General features: G+C 39.0%; 1 protein-coding gene across 10 annotated transcripts in view; it reads left to right on the forward strand.

Annotated features, from left to right (window-relative positions):
• AKAP13 (A-kinase anchoring protein 13) overlaps positions 1–17,728 on the forward strand; it is a 405,703-nt gene that overhangs the window by 226,368 nt on the left and 161,607 nt on the right. For all 10 annotated transcript variants that reach the window (XM_037832976.1, XM_037832972.1, XM_037832973.1 and 7 more), the window contains 3 exons: positions 1,152–1,350; positions 4,035–7,206; positions 10,879–11,009. In XM_037832976.1, the coding sequence (XP_037688904.1) occupies positions 1,152–1,350; positions 4,035–7,206; positions 10,879–11,009 (3,502 nt within the window). The remainder of the gene's footprint in view (positions 1–1,151; positions 1,351–4,034; positions 7,207–10,878; positions 11,010–17,728) is intronic.

Raw genomic sequence — 17,728 nt, forward strand, 5'->3', positions numbered from 1 at the left:
TGCATTCTATTATATATCAAATTCACAAGAAAGGACAGTGACACCAAGGATTGAAGCTTAAGAAGTTTACCAAAATATAATGAATCCAGAAGAGGCTGCTGAACATTTGAAACCTGTGCCAAAGTACAGTAACTAATAACATGAGATTGTGCAGTGTACCATTGTACATCATTCCTGTTTATCTTATACTGCAAGATTTCCTCATCTGGTGTGCAAAAGTACAGTATAGGTTGTGTATTGTATTCAGCAGGCTTTATGGGCATAGGTTTGGCTTCCAGAAATAAGGGTAGAATTGGCAGTACTGTGGCATTTAGAGAAGAAATGGTTTGTATTAGTGGAAAGTTCATGAAAGAGAGAGAGAACTACATAAAGGTAGGACTCATGTTTTGGGGCATATCCATACTAGTACCCTTGTCAACTTTGTATGTATATAATGTATGCTTATACTGATAGGAGCTAAGCTATGTGTTGTTTAGCTTTTGTGTTTTGTGTTTTTGTTTTTTTTTGTTTGTTTTTCAATTTAAAGATTTTTAGCTTAAAATTCTTGGAACTAAGTGCTTTATTCAAAATAGGATATGATAATTATATTGACAAGTATAGAATAATGTGGCAAGTATAATAGTTTTTCCTATGGAGTTGACTTGGGGAATTTTGAGAATGCTTCCTCCACCTTGTGTTAATGAAAGTTGAAGGATGCTTGCATGGGTTAGAGTGATTGGTTCTTCCCTTCCCAATACAATTGACTGCAGGTAGTATATGATATAACCTATTTTAAGAGAAACTCTTAATAAGCCTTGATTCTATTGAAAACCAGGTTAAAACCATCCTCCTTATATGTCTTCATTATTTGGTTATTAGCATAATATTAACTATTTTAAGATCCCAGACTTCTCTTTATCTTGGTCAAAAAAATCTCTGTGAGAGAAGAATCCTACAGTTCTTCTTTAACCCTTTTGTGACCTCTTGTGAGAAGGACAGAGCCTTTAGTTATATAACTGAGTAAATGGGGAGCTGTACAGACCAAAAATTTTTGCTGCAGAGCCTCTTTTTCAAGAGCTGTCAGTTAGGAATTTTACCTAAGACTTAGAGGCTTAAGCCTATGCCTGGGAAGCAGAATATGGATATATTAACCAGAGATTGCTGGCTTGCAGGGAGAATGCTGGAGAACCAGATTCCTGGAGCAGTTTGTCCTACGAAATACCCTATGGAGACTGTTCTGTGAGGCATCATCGAGAGTTGGACATCTATGTATTAACCTCTGAGTCCGAATCACATCATGAACCCCCATCTCCTGGAGACAGTTGCACTGGACATATTTGTAAACTTATGAACATCCAACAGCAGCTAATGGTAAGGAAAAATGTTTCAGTTTTCAGACTTTTCTGCCATTCCCCTCCCTCTCCCTGTTCCCCATAGACTTTGCTATAGTTAGAATATAAAAATGCTTCCCCCAAAGATTGTGACCCCTGTAAAGCAGTATTAGCAGTATTCAGTGTTATCATTTACAGACACAGAACTAGCATTCAGATTGTAGCAGTAGGGAGACAAGAGAATGTTTTGTTGTTTATTGCCAGATTTTTGAAATAATGAACACGTAGATTACAGATACAGAAATATGCAATAAGTACAACTAAATTTTCCTGGCATAAAAGAAAATTTGTCTGTTTTGTTTAACTTTATGAGACTGAAGGAGCAAAACCGTTTCTGAGATTGTTATTGAAGAACAAGAACCAAACTTACTCAGAAATAAAGCCCCTTTACAACTATTTCAGTGAGTGATGATGGTGTTACTATATTTAAATTGATGGTTGTATGGTAAAAAAGATCTCTAAAAAAAATAAAGATCTTTTAATTCACTTAAGCCATCAAGATAAAGTTGTTGCCAGGCATAAAAACATTACAGACTCCCTGGTAGCATTTATTATGGATCATATAAATGTCATAGGAGTCCATCTCTCTTGGCCATAATATCTGAAAGGCTAAGTTTAGATAATTTTTCCACCCAGTTTAGTTCAGAGCTGATTTGATTTGTAAACAGCTTGACAATAATTTCATTTAAGGTCTTTCTAGGGTTAGCTCAACGCCAGAGGCTTCTTTGGAAGCAGGCGTTATTTTTGAGACCATATTCATAGCAGGGTTATTTGGTGTGCCTGCCTCTGCCTTTCAAGATTTTGTTTGTTGTTTCAGAGTAGTTGTCATTTTGTTTTCCTTTGAGTGGCCTGCCAGGAAATCAGATTTTCCTTCAGAGCTTTTCTTACTAGGTGGAGTGAAGTCTTATTGGGAGTATCAGTTTCCAAGTGTCAAAGCTACCTGCAAGGTACGGAAATGGTTGATGGGCAGGCATGAGAATTAAAAACGTGAGAGGAGCCATGTTATGAGCTTCTGAAATTCCTCAAGCAGCAGCACTTGTCTCTCCAGATCTCTGCTCTATAATGTTCACTATTCAGTAAATTTAGTGACCTGCTTTCATAACTTTTAGGAGGCCATCACTCAGCAGGAATAGAAGCAAGCTACTTTTGAATACTCTAAACGGCGTAAAGTATTTCACAGAAGCTCTAAGTGAAAACCCATTTTTGTTGTACTCTCTTATAGAAAGACTTTAATAAGTATGAAGCATTTTACACTTTTATATGTAAACTTTTTCAGTAGAACCAGGAAGTAGACAGTCTGCTGATAGAGTAGAATAAATATTCAGTATATTTATTGACTGAGTAAAGGAATAAGAGGACAGAGGCAAGTTGATATGCATGAGATTATTACAGTAGATTGACATCACTTGGAAACAGACTACAGGTTTTAAAAGTAGTTTTTATGTGTTAAGCAAATAATATGATGATAGAATTCCTAAAATGTTGATATAAAGGCAAACTTGCCCTAATAAACCAGCTATATTTGTTTTTCTCCATTTTTTCTTAGGCCTTAAGCTAATGCACATGGAATTTTTGCATAATTATAATCTTAGATTAACTGTAGGTTTTATTTACTTTATCCATCATTTGATCATGGATATCTTTTTTTTCCTATTTCACTCTTGTCTTCATAATTAACATTTATATATAATGGCAGAGAATTCCTTGTATCAGATTGATGAGCGATGCTTACCTTAACCATTCTGATGTTGTTGGATATGTCTGTGTTTTTAAAAATATTTTAAAGTTGCAAAAACTATTTTTGAGATGATCTGTAATGTCCTCAGGTCACAGAACCTTCTGAAAATAATTAAGATTTAGATATTAGTGTTACATGTTCTCATTTACTTAATATTCAGTATTGGACAACAGAGAAACTGTTTTCATCAAAAAGTGAAAGATCATGCCACTGTTTTTAAAATTATGAACTAATAACTAAAATCTTAAGCTAGTTTTGGTGGAGTATATTTTTAGGATTGAAGGACAATGTGTAACTCCTCAGTAAATATTTAGGGCACAGAGGCGTTTGGCTGTACCTTGGAATTGAAGAGAGTTTACCAAACTTGTTAGATTTGCTTTGACTTGTATATATGAGGCAGGATTGAAGCAGCCTTTATCCTCTAAAATTCTAAAAAGTATCTGTCTCAGCTGCTCATTTGAACATAACCTTTGCTTTTTAAAAATATTGCTTTTGAGGCTCAATTTTCATCTAAAATAAATTTGGAAATAGTCATCTTGTATATTCTTAGCCATTTTTACATCCCAGTGGATGTACAGGTATATGAGAAGTGAGTGATATCAGGAACAAGGAAAATGTATTTGCCTTTGTTTTGATGAGCTTTTCAAGTGACCTTAAGGCCTGAAATGGCAATGAGTTCTGTTCAGTAAGATTTTTGCTTATATGTATTAGTGACATCTTTTACCTTGGATACATTTTTTTTTTAATTTTTTGTTGTGAAATGTAACATATATGGAGAAAAGTGATAAATTTCAAGGTTCAGTTTAACAAGTCGGTGTGGAGGAAATTTCAAAGTATGGTATGTGTTACAGTTCCACAGTTTTGGGTGTTTCCTTCTAGCTGTTGCCTTTGGATAGTTTTTAAAAAGTATTTTTATTTCTTCCTAGAAAACAAGCCTTAAGCCAATGGACAACCTTCTGCCCTTAATGGTTACAGCACAGGATACTTCAAGTCTTCCCAGCACCTCAGATATAGATGGCCACCTTCTTCTATGTGCACCCGGGCAGCTGATGGACAGCCAGCAGTGTTGTTCTCCTAAAGATACAGATTGCACTGCAAGTTGTCAAGGGATCCCTGCTGGGCAGCTCGAAAGGCCCTATGATTTGTCAAGCGTTGTCAAGGAAAAGAATACAGATTGTTCCTGTAGGGAGAAAAATAAAGGCGTGGAGAGAAAAGGGGAAGAGGTGGAGCCAGCACCTATTGTGGACTCTGGAACTGTGTCTGATCAAGACAGCTGCCTTCAGAGCATGCCTAACTGTGGAGAAAAGGGCATGGAGGGCCTTCCATCCTGTGGAAACAGAAATGAAGAAACTGGAACAGAATCTCATGGAATGGCTACAGACCAAGGGTCTCCAGGCAGTGGAGACAGTGTCCTGCAGGAAGACATGGTCATGGAGCCAGATGCAGTCCAGCATTTCTCTGGAGGTGAACTGGCAGTCAGTTCACCAACAGATGTCAGTGTCCCAGATACTGCAGGGGAAATGGAATATGGTTCCACGAACCCAGATGCCACCATCCAGAAGAATGTGCTTGAAGTAGGGGAAAGTACAGAGGAAAGATTTGAGAACTCTACTATCAGCACAGCTGGAGCCTCTGATGTAAAAATCACAAGTAAGCCTGTAGATAAAGCCACTGTTCTAAACTGTGTCTCTGCTACCAGTTCCCTGGATGGTAATAAAACTGCTGAGACCTTACTCTCATTTAGTAATGGAGAAACCTCCACTGAAAAAACTGCAGAAACTGAAACTTCAAGTAGAAGTTGTAAAGAGAGTGCTGATGCTTCAGTGGATCAGAACCCTCTGGTAATTCCAGCTGCTGCAAAAGACAAGATAACAAATGAATCAGAACCTGGCACCCTCTTAGCAAGTATGTGTGAGGTAATGCCACTCTCTGACTTAACCCCTTCCAGACCAGAAAAAGATTTAATACCAAACCAGAAATCAAAAACAAATTCATCTCATGTTGAAAGTCAAAACAGCAAGCCACCCTTCTATTCTCCAACTGGAGATGATAAATTTTGCGCTGACTCTGCATGTCAGCAGAACACAGTGACTTCAGTTAGTGAGTTGTTCGCAAAACACTATGATGACAAAGTTACCCTGCCTGAAAGCACCACACTGGGGCAACCCAACACACAAGATCCATCCACTGCCATCCACTGTGAAGACCTACAGGTTAATGAAATTATCTGTTCCTCTGTAAGAGAGATCCAGGAGCCTGTGGATGTTTGTCCTCTTGAAGTTTCAGATAAAGAGAGCCAAGGAGAAGATTTGAACCTAGATACACCTTTAACAAATATGCTTGAGGTGGTTTCATATCAGTATCCAGTTGTCCCCAAAGGCGAGAAAGAACTGGTGCCAGATCCAGTAGTGGCTTCAGACAGTACTTTCTCTCTGGCAAGCAGGCCAGGCAGTGAATCAGTAACCAAAGATGACGCACTTTTTCTTGTCCCCTCCCAGACAGAAAAGGGAACAGCAACCCCTGAACTACATAAGGCTACAGATTGCCGAGACGACACATGCAGAGATTGGAAGGATCCTAATAAGAAGCCTCTACAAGACAATACAGCGGGCCCATCCACGTCCTTTCCTACTACAGATCTTCAGGCCAGCATGGGGAATACCAGCCCCCTCGGACTTGGTGGGGAGCATGAGGGTCCCTGCCCCTCAGCAGTACCGGAAGTTCTGAATATTGAGGGATTGGGCACTGACTCTTCCCTACTAAATATGGATAAGACCGCTTTGGACTTGAATTCAGTTTTAACTGGAGAAGAAAAAAATCTGGTGGTTCCAGAAAGCTCTGCAGCTCAGGGACGAAATGACAAGGATAAGGCAGTGACTTGTTCCTCCATCAAGGAAGATACTCTTTCTTCAGGAACATTGCAGGAAGAGCAGAGAACACCACCTCCTAGACAGGAGACACCAGGATTCCATGAAGAGCTTCGTTCAGCTGCCTGTGCTCCCTGTGACGCACTTCAACACAATAATTTACAGGGCACACCCTCTGCAGAAAGTAAACATAACAAGGAAGTGGCCCCGCAAGTCTTACTGCTGGCTGAAGGTGGGGCTGCACAGAGCCTGGTGCCACCAGGAGTAAGTCTGGCTGCAGACTCATGGCAGGAAGCTATGGGCCCAGAGCAAAGCAGTCCACCTCTGTTGCCAGGTCTGGTGCCAGATGGGTCTGAGACTGTTAATTGCCCTCAGTCTCTTGCTCTGAATGCTGGAGTGAAGGACACTCAGTCCCAAGGGGAAACCACTGCTAGTGAGGTGAGTGGAAGTGTGACTTCGGATATTGCAGTGGTTAATAGTCTGCAAGGTTCTGGTGGGGCTAGAAGAAAGGATATATCACACGACTCCCAAGACATCCCGGATCCAAAAGTTTTGTTGAGCCGGGAGAAGAATATGATACTGGATTTGCTAGGAGCTTCACAGGACACAGGTGTGAGTGACCCACAGGGAACTACAATCCCAGAGATGCTGCCTCCTGATGGGGAGAAAGGGGAGCTGGAGAGAACAGACCACAGCTGTGCCATGGGTGACTCCAAGGAGGCAGAAATGGGTGATGAAGCGCACCATGTCCTACTGCAGCCTATTGCCAAGGAGCCTCCCACAGAGACGGGGCTCTCTACCAGTGACGGCAAGGCCCCTTCTGGCATGAAGGACCTTGGACAAGCCTCAGCTCCAAGCAGGGAAAGAAACGTTCCCTCTCTGTCTTGCACTGTGTCTGCTGAAGCTGTGGATCTGCCTGAGAGGGCAGACTTGATAGAGGAGGCCGCAAGTCGCATAGTGGATGCTGTCATAGAAGGAGTCAAGGCCTCAGGAGCACTGATTACCAAGGGGGGAATTGCTTGCACCTCACTGTCGAGTCCTGAGTCAGGCCCCCTGACTGAACAGACAGAGCATCCCTCTACAGAAAAAGTGAAGGCTTTCCTGCCCAAGGAGACCCTACCAATGGGCAGTGTTCATGGAGGAACCACTGGGAATTTTGCAGGATGTTTTGTTGGAAGGGAGGAGCCAGAGAAAATCACCCTGCCTGTCCAAGGACCTGAACTGGTAACAGGTAAGCAAAGCAGAATACAAAGTTAATAATTTGAGAAACAGATTCCTTAAAAGTCTGTGTTGTGCTGGTAAAAATATAGGCATCTTTGTTGTTTAGAGGTATGGGGCTCATTTGGTAGGTTGCCAAGGTAATAGTCACCACCATCAGAAGAGGCACGTCATCTCTGAGGGTTGGACAGATTTTGCTTCCTGTATTGTATGTAGGCTCCTGGCTTGATTGCTTAAGCCTATAAAAGCTCTGTCTGTCACACTGGAGCAGTTGCAACTTTCTAAACCTGGAAAACAATGCCTAGAGCACAGATGTTCTAAAATGATAAAGGAATTTAGCGTATGTTTTATTCACATGACTTGATCCTTTTCTGTAGGACCCTAGAAACAGTGCTGCAAAAGTGTGGTTGAGAGATTTCTGCAGAGTTTCTATTTTATTTGCAAGCCCTTCTTTCTCTATCATCTTGGTCTGTATTCTGAGCAAATTTAGAGTCAGAGTAGTTTCATCAGCAGCTGTAAGTATCGTTCTAAGCTGGTAGCCTGGTAGCCAAAATGGAGGTATTAGGTCATAGACAGGGGCCAGGGAGAGGGAGAGGGAGCTCCCTCCTTTTCCTGCCCAAGGAGCAAACCTCCAGTTGTACTGCCTGTTGCTCTTGGGCAGCAGTCTGGGAACTCAAGACCCTGTGCAGTGCAGGGGATAGGATGCAGGGTTTCCGCCCCAGCCCAGTCTGCTGAGCCGCTGTCATAGGGCAGACCTTGTGTCTGCTTATCTCAGTGAAGCAGCTGCACCGAGCAGATTGCTCACACAGCAGCCTGTTCCATCGATGGGCAGCCATGTCCAGGGAGAGCAAAGAGAAACCACTATTGCTCGGGGGAAATAAACTATCGGTATAAAACTTCTTATTGTGGGTTGATGCTGAAGCTGAAACTGGAGTTGGACTTGCTGACTCCCGAAGTCTTATAAGGTCAGTTTGATTTAGAATTTTATACTACCACCTGTTACCAGATACAGAGAAAGGACCTGCCTGCCCTTAGGTTTTTGTACATAAGAAGTGGCCTGTTTTGTTTTTATTGTTTGATTGTTTTTGATGTTCTCTTTAATTTTTGAAAATCCTCTAAATATAGTATTTAAGAGTGTGGGAGTGTGGTGTGGAGAGAAGCAAAAAACTAAAACAAGAAGATAAGTCATGGTTATTTATCCAAAGTCTCCTAGGAAGCAGAGTAATTTAAACCCAGTGGTCATTTTCCTCAATAAAGGATTTTTAATCCATTTATATTCTTTTTTTCCAGTTGACAGATTTAAGAAACCTGAAGTTTTTGATAGCTTCAGGTTCTTAGTTTTGAGGAATGTTTTGTATTGTCAGTGATAGAGATGTGTTGTTTGCGATCTGAGAACTTAAAGGTGAAGTTGTCTAATTTTTAAAAATAAGACTCAACAAGTCTATTTGGGGGACCCTGGCAAGTTGACATTTCAGAAGAATGGGAGTGTCTGTAAGCTGATGCCTGGCTATGATCTTTTCATTTGAGTGCTGTGTCTTTGGCCACATGTACTGGAAATATTTCCCTGTCTGTCTAGGTGGTCAGAATTTAACTTAAACAAGTGCAAACTATGTGGAATTTGTATCTGTGATACTCTATGATAAAAGGTAAAACCCAGGGAGAATTTCAGACCTTCATTTTTAATATTTCATAAATAAAGATGTCACAAAGTGATTTTTAAGATTTTAAGGTTTTAGGAAGGAAAACAAGGTGTGTGAGATTTTAACAGTATGTCTGGGTTTTGGGTAGATGTCTGTGTGTGGGTGAGTTACTTACTCTGCTACTAAAAGGAGGCATGTATGCTTGGTGTGCTCATAGTCTCAAACTACAGACGGAAGTAGTCAGCGATGAAGAAATTGGTGATTTCTTCAGAAAATATCCAGGGTTGAGAAAAACCCCTAGTCACGTTGCCCTGGGAAAAAAGCACCTGAGTGTGAGTTGAGAGCCAAAGGGTATTTTCTAGGAGGTTTGCAGACCATTCCTGGATTTAACCATACTGTGTTAAGAGTGAAGAGAGACAGGTTTAACCTAGGATTTGGAAGTTAACATCTACATGACATTGACTTTTGTTTTTATATACTGCTCTAGGTAAAACCAAATTGAAATTAAAATGAGGAAAAGACAAAACTTTCGGTTAAAAAGGAGGGTATGTGGCCCTTCACCCATCAAGAGCATTGATCATGGTACTTTGGGAAGTTGGTGGTGCACGTCTGGGGCAGACTAGTCCTGCAGAGGTTGCCAACACCCCCCAAGCCTCAGTAATCAGTGTTTACTATTGTGACTGGTTGGTACTTGCCGGGATACATATTTTCAGCTGGTGATTATAGGAAAGCAAGTTGTACCAAAAATCACATCCCCAAACAAAATAAAAATCAACACCCTCCCCCACCAAAAGAATTTATCCCAACTCACTTAGAAATGTTTTGATCAAGAGATAACTCTTAAGAGGACTGCTTAGTCAGAATTTATTTTTTAAACTTGAATCACATTTTATGAAATGTAATACAAGAAGTGGTTCTCCAGTCAAGGAAGTTTGTTTACCCATTTTTTAAGTTGCTAGTAAAGGTTGTATAATATAATTGGAAAGGTAAAGAAGGATTTATAAATATTTATTTATAGGAATAAAACTTTTCTAAATTTAAAGTAGACCTTTGTAAATGTCAACCATGTGCTGCTAGAATAAAAATCTTAATTACTAAAATTTCTTCCCTGGTGACAGAAACCTCTCTGCTCTTTGGTATAGGGAGCATTTTTCTCTGGCAAAATTATGGCACCACTAGATTATCCATATGAAATTGAGATGGCAATTCCATCTGTATTTGGATTATCAGGGTGAATTTTGACTGTTTCATTATCATCATTCCTCTTTCAGGAAGTGTCAGAAACCTAAATTTACCTCAGGCATCATTTTACCACTTCCTTCCTGTATTTGCTTGACCGTATGGTGATAAATAGTAACAAAAACCAAAACTACTGCTATTTGGTCTGTCCATCATGGTTTGCAAGAAGACAGCTACATAATTCTAGAAAAAACATGTTTAAAAACATTTTCTTAAGAAAAAGAAATTGCTGTTGGGATTATGTTTTGGTTTGGGAAGAAATAAGACTTAAAAAATAACTTACTAGAACACTTAGTTTTATCAATTATAGTAATGTATAGATAAGGGTATGTACAACGTTTTAAAAGGAAGTCAGATTTGTCCCAAAGGCTTTGTCTCATTCATTCTCAGTGGCTTTCTCTTTTTTGTCCCATGCAAATATCTCTTACTTTTTTGATGATGGACAAGATGGACTACAAAGCTTCAGCTGTTGGTCTGTTCCCTTAAAGTTTTTCCATATGAAAGTCAGTCCCACACTCATAGATTTGTTAGATATCAAATTTCATCTTGCCTTACCTCCAAACTTTTCATACAGAAGCTAAATTGTGATCATTGGCTACTGTTAGGGAAAACCACACAACCGTGTGGTAAAGTAACAGTCCAGCACAGGGTCAGAAATAACACCCACTGCTGAAAGCAAAAGGATACTTTTCCTTTTAAAACAAAAGCAAAAGCAACACACATGAAACCTGGAGCATGTTGCGTAAATAGTAAGGCATGTGAATCAGTTTTTCAAATATACCCTCTAACCCCCTTGATCTCTTCAGAAATGCCAGACAGAAAAGCTGATGATGAAGTGGACTTGCTGAGTAATTCCAGAGAGAGTTCAGTTTCTGAAGAGGTGGCTGTAGGGCATATAGCTACGCCTGAGATGAAACAAGGCCTGAAGACCCAGGTGGTAAGTGGCATCAATAAGTCTTCAGAAGCACAAAATGTGTTTTGCCCTGTTTGCTTCATCTGATTTACTGCCTTGATATTGTTTTTCTGTTTTCACAACAGTATTTTTTCCTTCCTCTCTTGTTCCATTTTATTTTTATTTTTTTACTGTTGTTTCTTTTTTTTTCTTCATTTTATTGAGATATATTCATATACCACGCAGTCATACAAAACAAATTGTACTTTCGATTGTTCACAGTACCATTACATAGTTGTACATTCATCACCCAAATCAATCCCTGACACGTTCATTAGCACACACACAAAAATAACAAGAATAATAATTAGAGTGAAAAAGAGCAATTGAAGTAAAAAAGAACACTGGGTACCTTTGTCTGTTTGTTTCCTTCCCCTATTTTTCTACTCATCCATCCATAAACTAGACAAAGTGGAGTGTGGTCCTTATGGCTTTCCCAATCCCATTGTCACCCCTCATAAGCTACATTTTTATACAACTGTCTTCAAGATTCATGGGTTCTGGGTTGTAGTTTGATAGTTTCAGGTATCCACCACCAGCTACCCCAATTCTTTAGAACCTAAAAAGGGTTGTCTAAAGTGTGCATAAGAGTGCCCACCAGAGTGACCTCTCGGCTCCTTTTGGATTCTCTCTGCCACTGAAGCTTATTTCATTTCCTTTCACATCCCCCTTTTGGTCAAGAAGATGTTCTCCGTCCCACGATGCCGGGTCTACATTCCTCCCCGGGAGTCATATTCCACGTTGCCAGGGAGATTCACTCCCCTGGGTGTCTGATCCCACGTAGTGGGGAGGGCAGTGATTTCACCTTTCAAGTTGGCTTAGCTAGAGAGACAGGGCCACATCTGAGCAACAAAGAGGCATTCGGGAGGAGGCTCTTAGGCACAACCATAGGGAGGCCTAGCCTCTCCTTTGCAGCAACCGTCTTCCCAAGGGTAAAACCTGTGGTAGAGGGCTCAACCCATCAAACCACCAGTCCCCTATGTCTGTGGTCATGTTAGCATCTTGTTCCATTTTATAATTGTGGATATGCAGTTGCAATGAAGCTTTAGTAAGTGGTTTATAATGGGCCCTCCTACTTGAATCTCAGAGATCGTAATAAAAAAATTCCCTGTGAACCCAGGACTTTAAAATTTGTCATGAAGCTAAGTGTCACAAAATGAGAATCACCACATAAGGGGATCTGTTAACTCTTGTTAAACTGACACTTCATTCTTTATATTGCAACTGATAGCAGCAAAAAATGAGATTTTAGTTTATAACTCAGTAATACAATATAAAATATGAAGTATGTTTTTAGTGATGGAAAATGAAAAGATTCATTAGGGTTTTCTTTAATAATAATAACTTTATTAAGATATAATTCACATACCGCAAACCCCACCCATTTAAAGTGTACAATTCAGTGGTTTTAAACATATTTACAGAGTTGTGCAGCCATCATCATGATCTGATTTTGGAACATTTTCTTCACCCCAAAAAGAAACACCATGCCCATTAACAATCACATCCTTCCACTTTTTCCCCAGCTCCTTGCAGCCACCAATCTACTTTCTCTATGGATTTGCCTATTCTGGATATTTCCTGTAAATGGAAGTCATACAATATATGACCTTTTGTGACTGGCTGCTTCCACTTGGCATAGTGTTTTCCAGGTTCATCCATGTTGTAGCATTTATCAGCATTTCATTTCTTTTAATTGCCAAATAATATTCCACGTGTGGATAATACCACATTTTGTTAGACATTTGGATTGTTTCCACTCTTTGGCCATTGTGAAAAATACTGCTCTGAACATTTGTGTACAAGTTTTTTGTAGACCTAGGTTTTCATATACCTAGGGGTGGAATTGCTGGGTCATTGGATAATTCTATGTTTGATATTTCAGTAGGTTTTTAAAAATGTTTTTGTTAAAGCTATTAACTTCTGAAATAAAGGAATTTAAACTTGAGAGAAATAGTGCTCTAAGCATTAGATTCCCTGGTAGCCAAAGGAAACCCTTTAGTAAGCTTAAAATCAGGGCTAAATGGTGCTTTTTTTCCCTTAAAGATACTCCAATAGGTAAAGAGAACTGTTTTAAGTGTATTAACTGTGATAAACAAGCTTCATTTTATTGGAGTATTGTGGTGGGAAGGTGTTGACTGTTCTCACCCGCCCCTTATTACAGATAATATTCATGACTAATGCCTGGGTGGCGACTTATAGCAGGCATTATTCAGACAAATGTTGCTTTTGCCCCTGGGGGGAGAAAAAGAACACACCCTGCATGGGTACATGTGTCTTTGTTTCCAGAAGCCCCTAAAAAGGGAAGGAAAAAACCCACATCCTTGAATTCAAATGCCTCTCTTTTTCTGTCCTCCACTGAATCCAGCCTGGCGCTTAGCTCTAGACCCTGTTTTTTGATGAAATATCCTAAACGTATCTTGTCTATCATAAGGAAGAAAACAATTAGCTTTCCTAAAAGTCCTTCCTCTTCTAGTCACTTCCCTCTTTTACTCATTTGTCCTCTAGCTTTTGGAATTGAGACAGGTAATATTCCTCCGGTTGGTCAAGATGTCTCCTTTTACAGATAAAAGAATGACCCTGAGAAGCCGCAAGAGTAACTCAAGGTCAGACCCAGCTGGAAAGGAGAGCTTGGAGTTTGAGTCCTAACATGGGTCTTAAACAACAGTGCATGTTCCTCCTTGACTCTTAACTCTGGGCTCTGGCTGCTGGACGTGTGTTAAGGAGTGTTAGAGGATTAATTTGTCTGTTGTGGAAGGGATCTCTGGGCCTTATTCTTTGTCTGCCTCCACTTGCTATACTCTGTAGTTGGAGACAGCATATGTCAATGAGATTTTCAGTTCTTGAAGATTTTCAGGTCTAAATAGTGATAGTTTCTGTGTTCACGTTACAGTGAGGTGAAATCTGACCGGTTGCCTTTTCTCCCTTTTGTTTTGCTAAACTTACCCTATTTGCTATGGATTGAAAGAATAGTGCATAGGTATACCACTTTAATTTTTCCCATTTTCTCTTTTTTTCCCATTCACATACTTTATTCTATATAAAGGATACACACATACTATATTTACTGTGTAGGTTTTCACTGGGGCAGGGGAGAGCAGGGGTCCACAGTCCTTTTTGTAAAGGGCAGACAGCAAGTCTTTTAGGCTTTGCAGATGGAACAGTCTTTATCACAACTAGTCAGCTTTGTTGTTGTAGTACAAAAGCGGCATAGACAGTAAGTAAACGAATGAGTGTGACTGTGTTCCAGTAAAATGCTTTTTATGGATGCTGAAATTTGAATTTCATATAATGTTCACATGTCATGAAATATTATGCTTCTTTTGACTTTGTTTGTTTTGTGGTGAAATTTCTAGTTATTAAGCTGGAAGGTGGAAGGTGGAAGTTCCAGTTCTGGGTCTCTCCTGAAGTAACTTTTTTAAATCCTTAACCTCTCTAGAGCCCAACTTCCTTATTTATACTCATCTTGTAGCCATAACCATTTGAATTTCATGTTTGCGGTCTACAAAGTGTTAAATGAGCTTGTGATTGTAGTTGTGGGTGGAGTGGCACTTGTTTAATATTATTTAATCCCATCTTTCTGACGCATTCCTGGTCTATTGGCCTTTGGAATTTAGGCCCATCCTTTGCTTCCTGAAATCGTCCCCTTCCAAATGGTCAGACAGAAGGAGTCTGTGTTTCTTATGCTTTAGTACTGACTTGAAAACCTAGAACAGTAGTGAATTTGTGGCAGTTATATAGTAAATATAAAAAGCCCATTTTAAATCCTTATGGGGAGGGGTCTTCTGTTTTGTAATCGTCTTATAAACGTGTATAGTTGTCAGAGTATACGGATCTCTGTTGAGAGTGGAACTGCCGAGGATTTAAAGAAGAAAACTTAAGTTGGGTTCCTGCTTTTTTTGTTCTAGGATCTGATATCTGCCGTACAAACTGAGGAATTTTTCATTCTTTAGCCTACTTGACACATTGTACTATAAATAAACTGTTACTTTGGAGGTCACCAATGTTTAAAGTCATGGTTCATAAAGGAATTAGGCAGTATCAAGGTTAATGTTTGCATGCATTTTCAGAGAAAATACAAATAGATGTTAAATGCTGCAAATTGCTTATTAGTGTGTCCTAACTGGTTTTGCTTCACTGGGTTGAAAATTTTTCACAATTTAGGAGGCCAAGTCATTAAATTACAAAATAAGGTGGTTAATTTCCACTGATCATCTCATCAGCATTTTATTTTGTGGTTTGTTATTAAGTAATGCTGTAGCTTTAATACTAATTACAGTTTAGTATTTAACATCACTCCTTTTACATACTTTCTGGTTTGAAGGCTCTCAGATTACCCTTTTTCAGTTTTTCCTCAGTAAGTTAATTTACATCAAATGTTTTTCATTAGTAAGTACAGCTTAGCATTATTACTATTATTATTATTAACAATAATACATTAACAATAATTAGTTTTATAACTTCAGAATCCAATATCTTTTTCACTCATTGAAGTCACAGGTGGCATATGGTGGTTCTTAAAAGAATCAAGAATCACTTACTGATTCTTGTATACATATGTTATAAAAGCTTCATAAATTTATTAAATTGGGGGTCATGGAGCTTGTTTTATTTCTGAGACCTTTAGAATTTGAATCAACCTTAAAGATTGTCTGAAGGCCAGTGCTTTGCTTTATAGCAGAAGAAATGAGTTCAGGATGGTTAAGTGACTTGCTTCATCTCATAACTCGTTACTTGCAAGCTGGACTAGAAGCCAACTTCGATTCCAGTAATGTTTCCACTTTACAATTGTTTTCTGAAGCATCATCCTACGGGTGTACTCTCAGGGTATTCAGTACACTTGGTCTAAGTTGGGTGTTTGCATTTTAAACAAATATCCCTGAATGATGTTCATATACATGAAAAATCCAAAACCATTGCATTATACTCCCATGTTTTCAGTGATAGTTGGAGAAATTCCTTAGGCCAGTTTAGAATTTAAGCTGATTGATTTCAGAATAAATTTCATGTGCTTAATATGAACTCTCTACCTACAGCTGAGTATCACCAAGATAGTGTTTGTCCGAAGAGTTTGCTTCTGGAGCAGAAATAACTAAAATTTCCAGACCTATCTTTTGTTTCTAAAGAGTGATATGGAGAGATGTAGAGCTTAGGTGTTGATGAGTAGGAGATGATTTTAAAGTCTTCCTGAGACCAGTCACCTTGAGAATATGCTCCATAGTGACCAGGAAAGAATTCTTACTCCTGCTTCCCTGTCCCAGTGCTGCAAACCAACGATGTAGGAATCTTTTCTGTTCTAGATGGGGCCAAGTTCATTAGAGAGGAGCTTCCTCCTGGGATGGGATAGCTGTGCATTGAAATATGTCTGTAATAAGTCTTTCTCCTAATGCTAATTGCATAAACTTGTTAGCCATGTGAAACAGTTAATTCTGCAAGCCAGTATATCTTGTCAGGATGCCCATAGTCTAACAGCGAAACACTAAAGAACAAATATGTTAAAACACAATTATAAAATCCCAAACATTAAGTTGTAGGTTACTGGAAAAGTCTACCCTTTATTTAACATCCCCTCCCCTATCAAAAAAGCATTTTAAATCAGAAACACCCCCCAGCCCACTTTTTAACAAACATCAAATTAGCTGAATTTCTGTTCTTAATTATTTTTATGACAGTGTTAATATCTGTTCCTTTAGGGTTGTAGAAGGGGCGGCGTTGGTCTTAGACTATTTCCTATTACTATCTTCTTGAGCTCTCTCCTTTTATTATTATATTTTTAATGGAGCACTATGTTTTCTTTCTCTTGACTCAAGGGGGTGAGCTTACAATTCCATCCCTGGTCCTGTTGTCTGGTTAAAAACTTTTATGTTTTGTAAAACTATTTACAGCATGGCCGCTCTGAGGCCATTTGGTAACTAATTTGGCAAGCCCTAACACTGATATTCAAAATAGCTTATACATCCTTCCCTATTATTTAATAGGTTTTGACTTTTTAAAAAGTCTTTTTAAAAATGTCTCTGCTATCATATTTACAAAGACAGTTCTGTGATGTATGCATCACCTAGAAAAAGGCAGATGGGCTTCTTTCTGACTTGTCAGTAAGTCGTCTTTATATGCATTTGACCTTTAAGAAAACCAGCCTCCCCATCCCCCTAATTGTACCTTCTGGGTCCAAAGCTAAAGCTAGTATCAACCACAGGGAAACTTAGTCCTCAGCTTTTTCATATAAATTTTTTGAAGACTCTCTTTCTCTATTCTCCTCTGAAATGGAGTTTCCAGGAAATTCTGCAATGAAGTTTTTACAAATAGTCTAGAGTAGATAGCTGCAGGAAAGAAATGCTTCAAAGAACCCCAGCTTGTAAAAACACAGTGCCAAAGCTATAAACTTATTGTAAAAACAACCAAAGATAATATAAATAGTATAATTTACTGATCTGGCTGTACAATATTTAAATGACCTTGAACAAGTTATTTAATTTCTCTGGTCTCTGTTTTCTCCTTTATATAATGATGAGATGATCTCTAAAGTTTCTTCTAGCTCTTACGTTTTGAGCAGTGTGTAATTCTAAAATGATTGGTATTAATTCATAAATGTTTGGGATGTATCTTACGTGTTAGACCAAAAGGTCAATCGTTAGGGATTTTTTTAAAATCATTTTCTTTAACAGGCAAATTTTTAACTACTTTTTCCTTGCATATTTTCCAAG

This window comes from Choloepus didactylus, chromosome 4 (assembly GCF_015220235.1).
Source record: "Choloepus didactylus isolate mChoDid1 chromosome 4, mChoDid1.pri, whole genome shotgun sequence".
Classification (NCBI taxonomy): domain Eukaryota; kingdom Metazoa; phylum Chordata; class Mammalia; order Pilosa; family Megalonychidae; genus Choloepus; species Choloepus didactylus.